Source organism: Xiphophorus maculatus, chromosome 12 (assembly GCF_002775205.1).
Source record: "Xiphophorus maculatus strain JP 163 A chromosome 12, X_maculatus-5.0-male, whole genome shotgun sequence".
NCBI classification, from domain to species: domain Eukaryota; kingdom Metazoa; phylum Chordata; class Actinopteri; order Cyprinodontiformes; family Poeciliidae; genus Xiphophorus; species Xiphophorus maculatus.
Window position 1 is genome coordinate 19,470,491 of NC_036454.1, and position 14,347 is coordinate 19,484,837.

Here is a 14,347-nt window from a genome sequence, read left to right on the forward strand (position 1 = left end):
TGAACTTAACTACTGTACTGTAAATATTTATGCTACTTTTTTATTACTAATTCAACAGGTAAACAGGATAAAAATCCCTAGACAACTGGATGAGTTGGTTGAAATGGAATCAGAAACTGGAAACCCAGTTTCCAAATTTTTCTTCAGGACAAAAGCTGAAATACATGGGGTAAATATATTTGCTTTTCGTCCTCCTCTACTCTAATGACTTAATCACAATATAAATGTGAAACATAATCAGATTTTTTTTTCTCTTTCGTTTTTAGATCTATCTAAACCTCATGAAGTGCTTCAAGTATCCTATGCAGGAAAACATGATGCGATTGGCTATAGTGTGGTTCACGCTGTCCTTCGGGTGAGGTGTTCTTCTGATCCAATCTTTGTTATAGATAAAAACACGTTTCTTTTGGGTCAGATAATAGCTCCAGGGCCACATCACAGTTCTGTCATCTTGATCTCTCTGCTGTTGAAAAGTTGAGCAGTCCAGACATGAATCATACTCCGCGTGATGATAAGGATCCACTGGAGAGGCGGAAAGACGAACAAATAAAAACCATGAAATCACTTTTTAAAAAATGGTGTCCACTGGTCTTCTACCACCTGATTGTTTTTTTTTTTTTTTTTTTAATCAGACCGTAGTCTAACCTCAACAATATTTGGTTTTACCTGATATTTGATGTGGAGCAAGACTATTGTCTTTATCATTGCAGGTATTATGGTCTGTCTGTTTGGTTCCCTGATGTCATCAAACACCTTCAGGCAGATGAATATGCTTCCAAAGTGCAGTTCCACAATAATGAACGCATTGAAGGCTTCACCTTTAACTTCACCCTGGAGAACCAGATCCACCGAAATGGCACATTTATTCATGACCAGTAAGATGTCTGCTCAACTACATGAGTAGTAGATTCACTATCTTTAAGAAGTGTCTATATTTAAGTATAACCATACTGTATGCCCTGTAAATTTAATTAGATGTTAACCGCTTTACCAATGCTGATTCATTTATTCATAATATAATGGTTCTCATTTAGGTTTGTCAACATGAAGCTGAAATCCGTCACCTTCATTGACTCCACATTTCGTTACTGCACCTTTGATGATGTGACATCGGTGGGTTCCTTGTTCAAGAATTGCACATTTATTGACACTTTCTTCTTCAACACAGGTGAGAATTTTCCTTTAAACATAAAATGCTGTACAGGCTGTGTCAAAATAAGATAAAACCTCACTTTACATGCACATGATACCACACCTCATGTCATAAAACTCATGACTGACACTATCACAGTTCTAAAAAAGTCTATCCTGGTTTAAGAAGTTGCCTCTTTCAGGAAACATTTAGCATGTTTCAATAAGACAAGTCCAAAATGTTTTCTTTTCCATGCATCGCAGAAACATTGGTTCTTCAAAAAGGCTTTGCTGGAATCAAATTCAGACAAGGACTCAGTTTTTAACACAGAAACATATTTGCTTCAACTGCACTATTCCTGCTAATGATAAAATAACTGCACTAAAATTAACATTTGCACAAAAATGGGTTTCATGTTTTATCATTGCTTGTCAGATTACTAAGTATCCATAAGATTTGCTTTGCTTCATTCTCTCTGCAGATATCGATGAATCTAAGCTGGTAGAGGGCACAGAGGTGATTAACAGCACTTTTACCCACAACAAGACTGGCTGCCAGATGACATTTGTTGATGACTACAGTGCCTACTGGGTTTACTTCATCAACTTTCTGGGAACACTGGCTGTTCTTCCTGGCAACATTGTGTCTGCTCTTCTGATGGACAAAATCGGGCGTTTGTCTATGTTAGGTAAAATAATGGGTTGGAAGTGTCATTGATTGGCCATTTCATTTAGCACAGTTGAAACCCGATATTTACATACACTGAATAATAAAACAAAATATTTTTTCACTCTGGTGTAAATCAACCCAAACTTATTTTTTAAAAGTTGGCTAGGGTTGTCAAATATTAGTATATTTTTTAAATTCCAGAATAATGAGACTCACATTTTTATTCTTTCTTCAAATTCTAAATAATTTGGAGGAATTACCTTTTAAACTTTATGACTTGGATCCTCTGTCTTTGGAATCCGTCCTCAAGCTTCTCACTAGTTTACTGGAATTTTGGCAGATTAATGTTGCTGTTACTGCCAGCAATTTTTCTTTGGGACTAAAATCAAATCTTGTTGATGTCCACACCAAAATACAGACTTTGATGTCCTTAGGTCACTTTGTAACTAATTCAGTTTTCCAGTTTTTAAAAAGACTGTTTGGTCTGTTTGACCAAAGTTTAACCCACTGGATGATGTCTTGGCATGTTTTCTTTTTCAAATGTTGCTCTTTCCATGATGCTGCCACCCCTGAACTTTATAACTGTGTTATTTTCAAGCGTGCAAGCTTCATATTTTTTCTTAAAACTCCTGGCTTGTAGTTTCCAAACACTAAGTTTGTAGTTTCCAAACACTTAAGTTTTATCAGAAAATTTTACATGCACTCAGGGACATTTGCTTATTATACTCAGACTTTTCATCTCATTTTTGGAGTAATGACTTATTCATCTTGGAGTGGCCTTTTCTTCCAGATCTTTAACTTAAAGACTTATAATACTAATGAGTCTAAAACAGGGTAGGTTTATTTGATTTAATCACATATATCTGTAAACTTTCTAGTTCTTATTTTTAGGTATTGACAATTAAATACTAAACTGGCTGAGATTAAATAAAGTGCTTTTATCTGGTCACTTCTATCAGGTGGCTCCATGATCCTGTCTGGTATCAGCTGTTTCTTCTTGTGGTTTGGCACCAGTGAGTCCATGATGATTTTCATGTTGTGCCTTTACAACGGTCTGAGCATTTCGGCCTGGAACTCCCTCGATGTGGTCACTACAGAGTCTTTCCCCACTGTCAGGAGGTGAGAAGGAATGGTGACACATTGGTGGACAGGCAGATTAATCAAAGATATTTTTTGATCAACTGACATTTATGATTTTTAAAATTTTCCTTTTTACCTTTGTTTCCATTAACTCTCACTTTGTTCCTGATGTTTCTCTCTGCAGAGGAACAGGCTTCGGTTTCTGTAACGCCTTGTGTAAGCTTGCTGCTGTCCTGGGGAACCTGATCTTTGGCTCACTTGTTGGCATCACCAAGGCCGTCCCCATCCTCATGGCCTCTTCGGTGCTCGTGGGAGGGGGGCTGGTCGGACTGCGGTTGCCTGACACTCGGTCAAATGTTCTTATGTAACTCCATCAACTTTGATAAGTCCTGTGAGTTCTCAAGAAGGCCAAAAGAGCTTTTCATAGGGAGTGCAAGTGGCTTGGTTTGCCCTGAGTGTGTTAATTTTAAGAAAAATTCAGGATTCTTTCAACATACTGTCATATTATAATAAACTTTATTTTGCTAATTTGAACTTACATGACAAACTAACACAAAGAGGAAATCTGAAAATTGTGGTCTTCATGATGATGTTTGTTTACTAATGTTCATAGAGGGCAAAACAGAGCAGTTGCATTTATTTGGAGATTAAATTACACACAGGTGGACTATATTTAGCAGTGTCTACAGTCAGCTGATTGCTCTGGATTGTATTAACAAGGATCAAAGAAAAGGAACTCTGTACTTCTCAGAATTTTGAAAATTTAGAAAAATCATCCATAATTTTGTCTTTCATTTTGACTATATTCTTCTTTGTGTTGGTCTATCGCACAAAAACCCAATACAAGCATTGAAGTTTGTAAGGCAAAGCGAGTGGATATGAAGCACCATGCTGTAATGTTTGGCTCTAGGTAGGAGCAAAGTGCAGATAACAGGAGGCAGCAGGTGGGGTGCAGAGGCTTTATTGCTAAATCCAAAAAGACTTGTTGGCAGGGAGCCAACCAGAGAGCTTGTGAAAGGAATTGCAGAATATCACAGAATGCAACAGAAGGATCCAGTGGAGACCCGATATGTACTGAGGAAGGAGTGCAGAATAATATGACCACCAGAAGAGGTAATCATGAGTAGGGACGGTTGGGTAAGCGAGGAAAATTAGCAGATATGCATCAGAGAAGCCAAGGGAAGGAGGAGCATAAGTAAGGGAGAAAATCAAACTAAACGAGAAACGATTAGCTGTTATTATCTGTTTTTAAAGCTAACAACAGCAACAAAAGGAACACTGATCTAAGGAACCCAGATCTAATACTCAAATAATAATAAACTAAGATGTAAAACACACAGAATAAGGAAGACCAGATCTAAGTAAATATTAATGATTAAAACTGAAAACACAAATGAAGCTAAAAGTCCAAACAGCTACAGATCATTACAACATAAGGGAGTAAAAAGTTCTCTACTAAACAAAAAGAAAAAACATGTTTTTTTGCTCTAACATAGAGCTTAATTTGTCAACCACTGAAACAATTGTTAAAATGCAGATTTAAATCCAAATTTGAATTCCAGTATAATTTTGAATGATCAAGAAAACAGTTAATTAGTCAGATTTTTGAGTTGAAAGCTGCAATTTTAAAATGCTTTTTGGTCATGATCCGAAAGAAGTGACACTTTCTGCACATCTCAGGTTTCCAGATATAAGGGGCATAGAAACAAAATGCTTCCCCTATGTCTAGTTCAATCTGGAGAGACTCAGACGGAAAAAACAGCGATTAAAAAGGTTTATTGACATGCATGAATTTAAAGTTCTTTGGCGCTCGGGCCCCGGCTGAGGACATTGAGCTGTGAATTGCGATCAGCTCGGATGAGCATTCCCGATGTAGGTTAGGAATGTCATCCCCCGGGACCCGACACTGGTGGTGGGGGTCGGTGAAGGATGGGAGCCTGAAGAGTGGAGGTGGAAAAGGGGTGGAGGAGGGTTGAGCGCAGCTGGAAAACGGAAGATGCCATGGATGGAGGTCCTTATCAACTGGGCCTTGGTCGGTGATTGGACGTGACGTGGCTTCGTCCAGCGTTGATAGGTCAGCGGTGATGAGCGGGACACGCCGACTGGATGATGCAGGTGGGGCTAAAGAGTCTTCCAGTTTGAATTTGCGCCTAGGCTTCATTTCTGGAAAAGTTGGTAGTAGTAACGTGACAAAATTTGAAAATGTCCAACTTTTTTTTAATACTTTAGCAATCTGCTGTACTTCTATTAAAGCCACTCACTAGTAAATCACATCTTCACAAAACCAGAATATTTATTTGAAGGTTAACATCTGCTCAGTTTTTTTTTTCTTTTGACTGATTGCAGCCTCCAGGTCCAGTCACAACCTTGCATAGAGACACCTCATGATGGAAACTTGAGGCTTTTAATATTGATACAGTCTTATTAAGATAGGCCAGATGGGGAGAAAAGTGAAAAACAAGCTGTAATGAGCACAACCAAGCTGTTGTGTGACAGCATGGGAGCTCCTGATCAGACAGAGAAGACTCATTGACACCTGGCTCACCTACAGCACTCACAGTCTGAGCACTGAACATTTGTGCAGAAAGTTGCTAGATACGTAAATAGTGTTAGATGAGTAAACATCTTACATATTGACACATTTTTATTAATCTCTAAACCTGCACTTCTTAATATTTTAGTCCATATTTGCTCAGACTAAACCAACGTTTGAGAGTAGATCATTTATTTAGGAAACCAAGCCATTTGCATAATCTCAACTTTGAATTGAAAAGTCCATAGTATAAATTATATTTTCTTGTACCATTAAATGTAATGTTAAATATGAGGATGACACCTTTATTACCTGGTGTGTGACTGTGTAAGCTGAAAAAGTAGTCGTTTTACTCCAGATATAGATATTTTACATTCTGTTTCAGAACTTTTTTGGTGTACGTTTTGTGTTGAATCCTGTCTCTGTGACTGTTCCTGCCATTTTCTTAAAAAAAAAAAAAAAGATAAATACTGAATGGCCTTTTTTAGGATGTGCCTCTCTTTGACAGGATCAGTCTGCCCATAGTCTTGCACTTTCCAAAGGTTATAGAAATGAGAGAAATAAACCTGAGAGTAAATGGATATACTTTATTTATTTATTTATTTATATTCTGCCCCATACTGTCTTGGATTATTCAATTTCCGGTAATTTGCCAAAGTGTTAATACTCTGTGATAGACCAACGCCAAGTATTGCATAATTTTGAAGTAGATAGAAATTTAAAAATGATTTTCTTTAATTTATTTTAAAACATTTTGAAAAGTGTGACTTTCATGTATATATATAGTCATCTGGATCAATTCTTTGTAACTGCCAATCAATCTCTATTGACATGTCTCTTCCAGCTCTGCACCTTGAAGATCCTGTAATTAGCTTTTATATCCCTGCTGAAGAAAAACCTCCCCAAACAATGACCCTACCACCACTATTTATACGGTGGGCGTGGTTTATACAAATTGTAAATTTTCTGTTATTTTACTTGTAGGTCAAAAGGTTACATTATCATTTAGCTCTGATTTGTTTCTCCCCTGGTGCATTTTATTTTGTACACAATTCCTCCGCTGCCAGACGGTCTTGGTATGGTTCCAACACTGTACCAAGACTGTCTTGGAGCCATCTTGGAGCGGTTCATTTGTTTTGTGAATGTGATCTGACCCCAAGTCGACAGAGCTGCCACCTAGGTATGAGGGGCCGTTTAGGACAAAATTTACGTTTTGTCTCTCACACACTACCAAAAAGTCTCGCATACTCCAAAAAAGTAGCCACGCACACTCCAAAAAATTACGTTTTGTCTCTCACACACTACCAAAAAGTCTCGCATACTCCAAAAAAGTAGCCACGCACACTCCAAAAAATTACGTTTTGTCTCTCACACACTACCAAAAAGTCTCGCATACTCCAAAAAAGTAGCCACGCACACTCCAAAAAATTACGTTTTGTCTCTCACACACTACCAAAAAGTCTCGCATACTCAAAAAAATAGCCACGCACACTCAAAAATTACTCACGCACATTCAAAAAATACTCAAATTGCGTATACACACACTACTAAAATGTCACACACACACACACAAACGTTAACTTTCTCGCTCACATACACTACTACCAGCTCGCTCACATACACTACTACCAGCTCGCGCACATACACACAAACGTTAACTTTCTCGCTCACATACACTGCTAACAGCTCGCTCACATACAGACGTTTATCTCTCACATACACAAGACTAAAGTTGAACACACACACAGTACTAAGACTCGTTTTATGTATGTGTGAGAGCGACACTTTTTATGAATGTGTGAGAGCCAGACTCTTTTTGAATGTGTGAGAGCCAGACTCTTTTTGAATGTGTGAGAGCCAGACTTTTTTTGAATGTGTGAGAGTTGTCACGGAAGAGGCGGGGCATAATTTTTGGATCAAACTGCGCATGCGTAGATCCTAAACTATAAGTTTCGATTGTTGACTCACTGTATGTTCTATTACTTAGTATATTTGTGCTTTTAAATATATATAGAACGTTTAACTTTCTTGTAGATTAAATGTGCTATAGAATGGCAGCTGCCTGACCAATTCTCTCTCGTTTCGAATTAGAGTTAGCCATGTTCGGTATAGCAAACTCTTTCTTCTTCGGCACTAGTTGGCGCCGGTTAATAATTCCTGTAATACTGGCACCCAGTGGACAGATTGTACTACAGCAATTTTGCTATTTTTAATCAATCAATCAGATTCATTTATTTCTATAGCACATTTAATCTACAAGAAAGTTAAACGTTCTATATATATTTAAAAGCACAAATATACTAAGTAATAGAACATACAGTGAGTCAACAATCGAAACTTATAGTTTAGGATCTACGCATGCGCAGTTTGATCCAAAAATTATGCCCCGCCTCTTCCGTGACAACTCTCACACATTCAAAAAAAGTCTCGCTCTCACACATTCAAAAAGAGTCTGGCTCTCACACATTCAAAAAGAGTCTGGCTCTCACACATTCATAAAACGAGTCTTAGTACTGTGTGTGTGTTCAACTTTAGTCTTGTGTATGTGAGAGATAAACGTCTGTATGTGAGCGAGAAAGTTAACGTTTGTGAATGTGCGAGCTGTTAGTACAGTGTATGTGAGCGAGCTGATAGTAGTGTATGTGAGCGAGAAAGTTAACGTTTGTGTGTGTGTGTGTGACATTTTAGTAGTGTGTGTATACGCAATTTGAGTATTTTTTGAATGTGCGTGAGTAATTTTTGAGTGTGCGTGGCTATTTTTTTGAGTATGTGTGAGTTTTTGGTAGTGTGTGAGAGACAAAACGTAATTTTTTGAGTATGCGAGGCTATTTTTTGAGTATGCGTGAGTTTTTGGTAGTGTGTGTGAGACAAAACGTAATTTTTTGGAGTGTGCGTGGCTACTTTTTTGGAGTATGCGAGACTTTTTGGTAGTGTGTGAGAGACAAAACGTAATTTTTTGGAGTGTGCGTGGCTATTTTTTTGGAGTATGCGAGACTTTTTGGTAGTGTGTGAGAGACAAAACGTAATTTTTTGGAGTGTGCGTGGCTACTTTTTTGGAGTATGCGAGACTTTTTGGTAGTGTGTGAGAGACAAAACGTAAATTTTGTCCTAAACGGCCCCTCATACCTAAGCATTCACTACAAGCAAAATGCCAGTCTGCTGTTTTTCATAGAGCATAGACCCCCATTCAACTTTAAGGATGTATTCTTAAAATACATTTAAGAATAGGTATAAACAGACTCAACATTTTTGCCTAGTTTGTAACGACAATTTTTGTTTTGCTTTGATGGTGTGAAAAAAGAAACTAAACCACAAAATAATTACAAATAAAGTCGATGAATTTGGAATAAAAATATGAAAATTACAGGTGAGAAAACATCCTAAATTACACACACAACTTGACTAATTTCAAATTGCCAAATTCAGGTGACTTCTTAAGGGCGTGGGTTTAACTGTGATTTATTGGTACCAGAGTAAAAGGGGCTGAATACAAAAGTATGGCACACTTCAAAATATTATTTGTAAAAACATTGTGAAAACTCATAATGATTTCTCCTCCACTTCAAATATTCAAGACTTTAAGTTGGTTTATCACATAAAATCCCAATACAATCCAATGAGGTTTGTGTTTTTGATGTAACAAATGTACAAATATTGCAAGGATGAATATTTTCACAAGGTACTGTGTGTGTTATGTGTATGTTTGCAATTTCAAAACAAAAGTTGTTAATTTCAAGTAGATTGTTGTGACAGTTTCCTATAATGTGCTTTTAAAAAAGTGACACACTTGTAAAACTCATTATGTTACAATATTTTGTTCTGTTTCCTCAATTCTGAGACCTCCAATACACTGTTGAAGAGAAAATATGAACAGAGGTAACTTTAGGCTACGTTAAGGTCATGTTGCTATTTCCATAGTTTCATAACTCCAAAATTGTATTTTCTCACACACTGTTTCTCCTTCTGTTTGTAGGGGTAAACTGATATTCTCATTCTTTTCTTTCATTCTTGTTTGTTTAGTTTGTGCCTGTGAACTCTGTTTTCTGTATTACTCTATTTCCCCACATTTCTTTGTCTTTGTGGTAGGTTGACTGTAGTTGTAGAATACTCTTCACTGAAGCCTTCTTACATAGGGCCACTTAAAAAAAAAAAAACTCCCCTCAGGCCTCACTACTGTTTGTGCAACCTTCACATTTATCTCTATTTTGTAAAATGGGTTGAAAATATATACTGAAGTATTGTGCTGTTGCTCAGCCAATCGCTGTTGAACTCTTGGTTTAATTATTCCTGAACCAAGAGCATTGTAGTCAACAAAAATATAAATACAATGCAATCATTAATACCCAGCACTGCTGACTGCTATCTGTAGCATAAGTGTGAGACAGAGCGATCTGCCTGGTTGTGGATATATTAAAGGCTCAGTGGCAGATCAGGCGGATGGGATGGTTTGAGACAAATGATCTATTACCTGTCAGGACTGAAGGATTTGGTATAAAAGCTACATGTACTGTATTCGTGTGTGTGTGTACATATATGACTGTATTGTAAGAAAGACAGAAACTGAGCAAACTGTGTGTTTGTGTGTGTGTGTGTCTATGTGGATGAATGAATGTAAATATTCTGTACATATCAAAGCTAATATATGTGAATTTCTGAGTTAAATGTGTGCAAGCTTCTTCTGATTCATTTTTCTCCTGGTAATAGTCCCTTTATTGTCCTGTATCTCTGTTGTACATCAATATGTGTGTGTGTGTCTTAGGCTTTCACCTGCTATTACTCTGTGTGTGCGTGAACAAACTTGCATGTTCGTAGGACCAACTCCAGGGTTCATTTCTTTTTACCTTTGTGATGTTGCTGTAAATTTTCCTGGCAGAAAGTGATGGCAACATTTTGAGTTTGTTGAGGAAAAATGTGAATGTATCTCTCTTGTAAGTTGTGTTGGTCCATTAATTTTTTTGAAGGTAGTTGAACGTATGTGGAGAATTAAGCCGTCAATAATATTGCAAAGGCAGCCAGAGGATGACTGAGATGTGTGTTCAGGTGTTTAAAAGTGTAAAAAAAAAATGTGAATAAACATTTGCCAAATAACTCGCTGTGTACGATATGAGACACTGGAAAGACAGAGTCTGCTGTCTGGGCTGCTTTTGAACATATGCAGTATAATAAAAGTTATGTTCTCTTCCAAACCATGTTGTGCTTTCATTTTACTGCCTTAACTTGGTAAATCATATGATGACATAATATTTGTTTTGATATTAGCCACTTACATTTTTCACCAATATGGAGTTCTGTTTGTAGTTTGCAGAAAACACACAATATAACTGACTAATACAGTTCCTTCTTTCAACTACTGATTGGTTTTGCACATGCAAACATGTAGAAAACCTTCCTCAAATTTTTTTAAAAACTGAAACTTGAGCGAGGTTTGTTGAAAGACTTCCTCATAAAAACCTGATTTTAAAATAAGCATTCAGATCTGAAAGTTATATCAAACTCATACATTAAATTAAGAACTTTTATATGTGAACTGCCAGATGACAGAATGATGAGACGTTTTAAAGTGTTACATTTTCTGTAGTAGTGTCCATTAAGCTTGAATTATGCTGCCACCTACTGGATAAAAGTTGAGTAATTAAATACAGTTAATTGCAGCAGGATTCATATACTACACCCAGAAATATATTCAATGTATTCCATTTATGTGCACTGTTTAGAAACAAATCCCTTGCATTGTCTTGTAAATACAGGTAAAGTGCATAACTCTTGAATCTTGAATTCAGCTTCATTCCCAGCTGCAAGTCTTATGTATAACTTTACCACTTTTGAAAACTTCGAGACTGAAATTTTCTAAATTTTTCCTTTTAAAATAGCTTGAGCTCAGTCACATTTAGTCACAGAGCAGGAACAAATTCTCAGTTGGTTTATGTTTAGGATTGTTGTCCTAAGGTCAAACTCAGCCTCAACTAAAGTCATTTTAGGCATCTTACAATTTTTTTTAAAATTAACTTGTATTTAGCTCCATCAATTCTTACTAGCTTCTGATAAAAAAACAAAACAAAAAAAATGCATCACCATAGCATGATGCTACCACCACCATGTGCTTTGGTGGGAATGGTGTACATGATGATGTGCAATTAGTTTCCTGCAACATATAGTGTTGCAGGAAACTAATTAAAAGTTTCTCCTTTTGATAATCTCTAAAGGTTGCATAATCTCAACCTTGAACACACATCTCAGTCATCCTCTGGCTGTTTTTGCAATATTATTGACAGCTTAATTCTCCACATACATTTGACTACCTTAAAAAAATGGATCAACACAATTTACAAGAGAGATACATTCACATTTTTCCTCAACAAACTCAAACAGTTTGGCCGAAGCATGTCTGAAAAACTGTATGCAAAACTGACCAGAAAACCCTTTTTCGCATGTTTGCTGTGTATGTGGCTTTAAATGGGGTTTCAGCTCATGAAGGCTCCAGTTCTGCAAAACCTTCATTAGGTTTGTGCTCTCGTTGTATATTTTGTGTTGCTGACTTCAAGGTTGTCAGACTTTGTGAAACACAACAACACAAGTCATAGACACAATATCAATAACATCTACCATAAAGAACTTCACTATACAGGCCCTTTTAAAAATCAATTCTTGTCCCAAACCTTTTCTTGATGTTCTGCCAGTTTTGCATTTTACCTTGTCATTGAGTTTATTCCTTTATATATCACATTATATTTTAGGTGTTCCTCTGAAGTCAAAAGTAAGTGCTGCTAAATGCAATATAAGGTTTTTCATTATTAGATACTTAGGCTACTGACCATATAAATATGCTCTATTTGTATATGTTTATCAGAAATGTATTCAATTAATTACAAAGAGCACTGATCCCAAAATGCATACTGGTTCTCATATTATGGTTTTCAGAAACATGTACAAATTTAGCATCTGATCCACTGGGAAGTCATTAATATGAACAGGTGCAACTGTTAAAATAAACAAACATGCTTTTATTGTTAGACTATAACTTACAATTATTGTGAACATAACAATATTTTTTGTATTAGTAATATTTTTCAGATTAGTTCATGGGTGATGAACCAGTCATCACCCATTATCAGTGCATCATGGGCGAGGAACTAGTCATGTTCATCACCCATGATGAACTAATCCATGATTAGTTCATGGATTGGAAAATACAAACATATTTGTATTTTTTGTAAGAAATACAACCACATTTAGAACGACTTTTTTTTCAACCCAACAGCTGATTAAAAACAAAAAGAAAAAAAATCAATCTTGAGCGAGATTGTAATGATTCCTGCCTGGAGTTTCATTCCTTAAAGTGTTATCACACCTTTCGGCCACCAGGTGTTGCAAAGGTGCTAAATCTGCATTGACTGTCCCGTCAATCATCTCATGTCAGCTCGTAGTGGAGGACAGATAACGCAACCAGGAGCACTTTGGTCAGAACTCAGACAAAAGTAGTGCAAACCATGGGGGCTTAACCACAGGAGGTCGTAGCGGGCACTTTATGAAACTTTTTAGTCTTGTTCTCGGCGCATTCCCGTCCACGCTCCGCCGTCCCAGCAGCTTCTGATTCATCTCATCAGTACATCCTGAGAGAGGCGCGGCTGCTGCTGGTTGTCTGGCTGAAACGTTAGCTTCTTGGCTGAAGTTGTTTCCAGTTCAGACGAGTTTACGAGTGGAGGAAGCGAGGCAGGATGTACCATGAAGAAACCACAATGTTGCAGAGGCCACGCTATGGAAGTAAGTTGCATATTTTCTATCGGGTTTTTGGCGTTGAAACGCGTTGACTGGCGACTTTACAATGAGGCATAAATGCAGGCTAATGATAGAGGGATATGATGAGCAGCAGGTGGTTCACCTACGCCTGGTGGCACTTAGCAGCTGGATGCTTTTACAATACTTCTCTCATTAGCTTTTATTTAATAGGAAAACATATGAAGAAACTAATTATTTGCGATAAAAACGATATAACATTTGACATTTAATTTCTCTTCTTCCCACATGGTGTCCCTGAATGCACCACCATCATTTTTACCTGTGCATTTGGCATGTGACAACACCCAATAAATCAGCATTTCCACACAGCAGGCTTTTTCTCATAGGTTAACCATTAACTTTAGACTTCTGCTGCTTTATTGAATGATTCTTGAGAGTCATTCTTGCAGCTGACTCTGAAGAATGCAGGTTAACTGATACGATTGTTTTGAAAGCAGCAAAGTACAGCATTGTGACACTGATCAATGACCATCAATATTTTTTCCCCCTGACGGGAATCTTTGACACAGAGTTGGTTGCATTTTACATTTTCAGAAAAAAATGGGCAAAAAACACAAACAAACCAAAGTTACCTCTGTCATGTGTTTTAACTTTACAGCATTATTGTGGGACAAGTCACTCCTGTATATGGTGATGTCATAACCTGTAGTTTATGAGTTTCTTTTCAGCATCCCTATCTTTTCCAGGAAAAAAGAGGGGAAAAAATGATCAAAGGGAACCCACTGCAGCCAAAAAAAAAGCATTAGTCATATTGACATCCCCCTGTGATCCTTTGACATACAAAAGCATTGAACCCATCCTGATAGTTAAATATAACACTCGGTGCAGTGAGGCTCTTCCAGGAAGTGTGTGACTGAGTCACTTTAGGCTGTTTATAATGGCTGCTGCCACTGCCTCAGCAGTGAGCGCTCACACACATTTCTTTTCACCCATGTCATCTGCACAGCTGGGTTGGCTAGCACAGGCAAATAATATGTTGATTTCCGTGTTGGACTTTTCAGCCAAGTGGCGGAGGCAGCCCTGCACATGCGTGGCTTGTGTCTTTCCTAACACGTGAGGATTGTATGTCAAGCCTCTGCTAAGACTTGGCAAATGGATGACTCTGCAGGTGGCTACCAGAATTTTACAGCGTGAAC

The 14,347-nt window shown here is 37.4% G+C and overlaps 2 protein-coding genes across 2 annotated transcripts in view; both read left to right on the forward strand.

The window, feature by feature from the left end:
- LOC102229862 (synaptic vesicle glycoprotein 2C) overlaps positions 1 to 4,680 on the forward strand; it is a 28,821-nt gene extending 24,141 nt beyond the window's left edge. The window contains exons 7-13 of the mRNA XM_005803982.2: positions 59 to 169; positions 267 to 355; positions 711 to 875; positions 1,035 to 1,168; positions 1,614 to 1,820; positions 2,761 to 2,920; positions 3,066 to 4,680. Coding sequence (XP_005804039.1) covers positions 59 to 169; positions 267 to 355; positions 711 to 875; positions 1,035 to 1,168; positions 1,614 to 1,820; positions 2,761 to 2,920; positions 3,066 to 3,249 — 1,050 coding nt within the window. The 3' untranslated portion in view covers positions 3,250 to 4,680. The remainder of the gene's footprint in view (positions 1 to 58; positions 170 to 266; positions 356 to 710; positions 876 to 1,034; positions 1,169 to 1,613; positions 1,821 to 2,760; positions 2,921 to 3,065) is intronic.
- An 8,152-nt stretch (positions 4,681 to 12,832) lies between these two features.
- The window catches only part of iqgap2 (IQ motif containing GTPase activating protein 2), a 36,547-nt gene continuing 35,032 nt past the window's right edge, over positions 12,833 to 14,347 (forward strand). Inside the window, exon 1 of the mRNA XM_014470607.2 lies at positions 12,833 to 13,175. Coding sequence (XP_014326093.1) covers positions 13,130 to 13,175 — 46 coding nt within the window. The 5' untranslated portion in view covers positions 12,833 to 13,129. The remainder of the gene's footprint in view (positions 13,176 to 14,347) is intronic.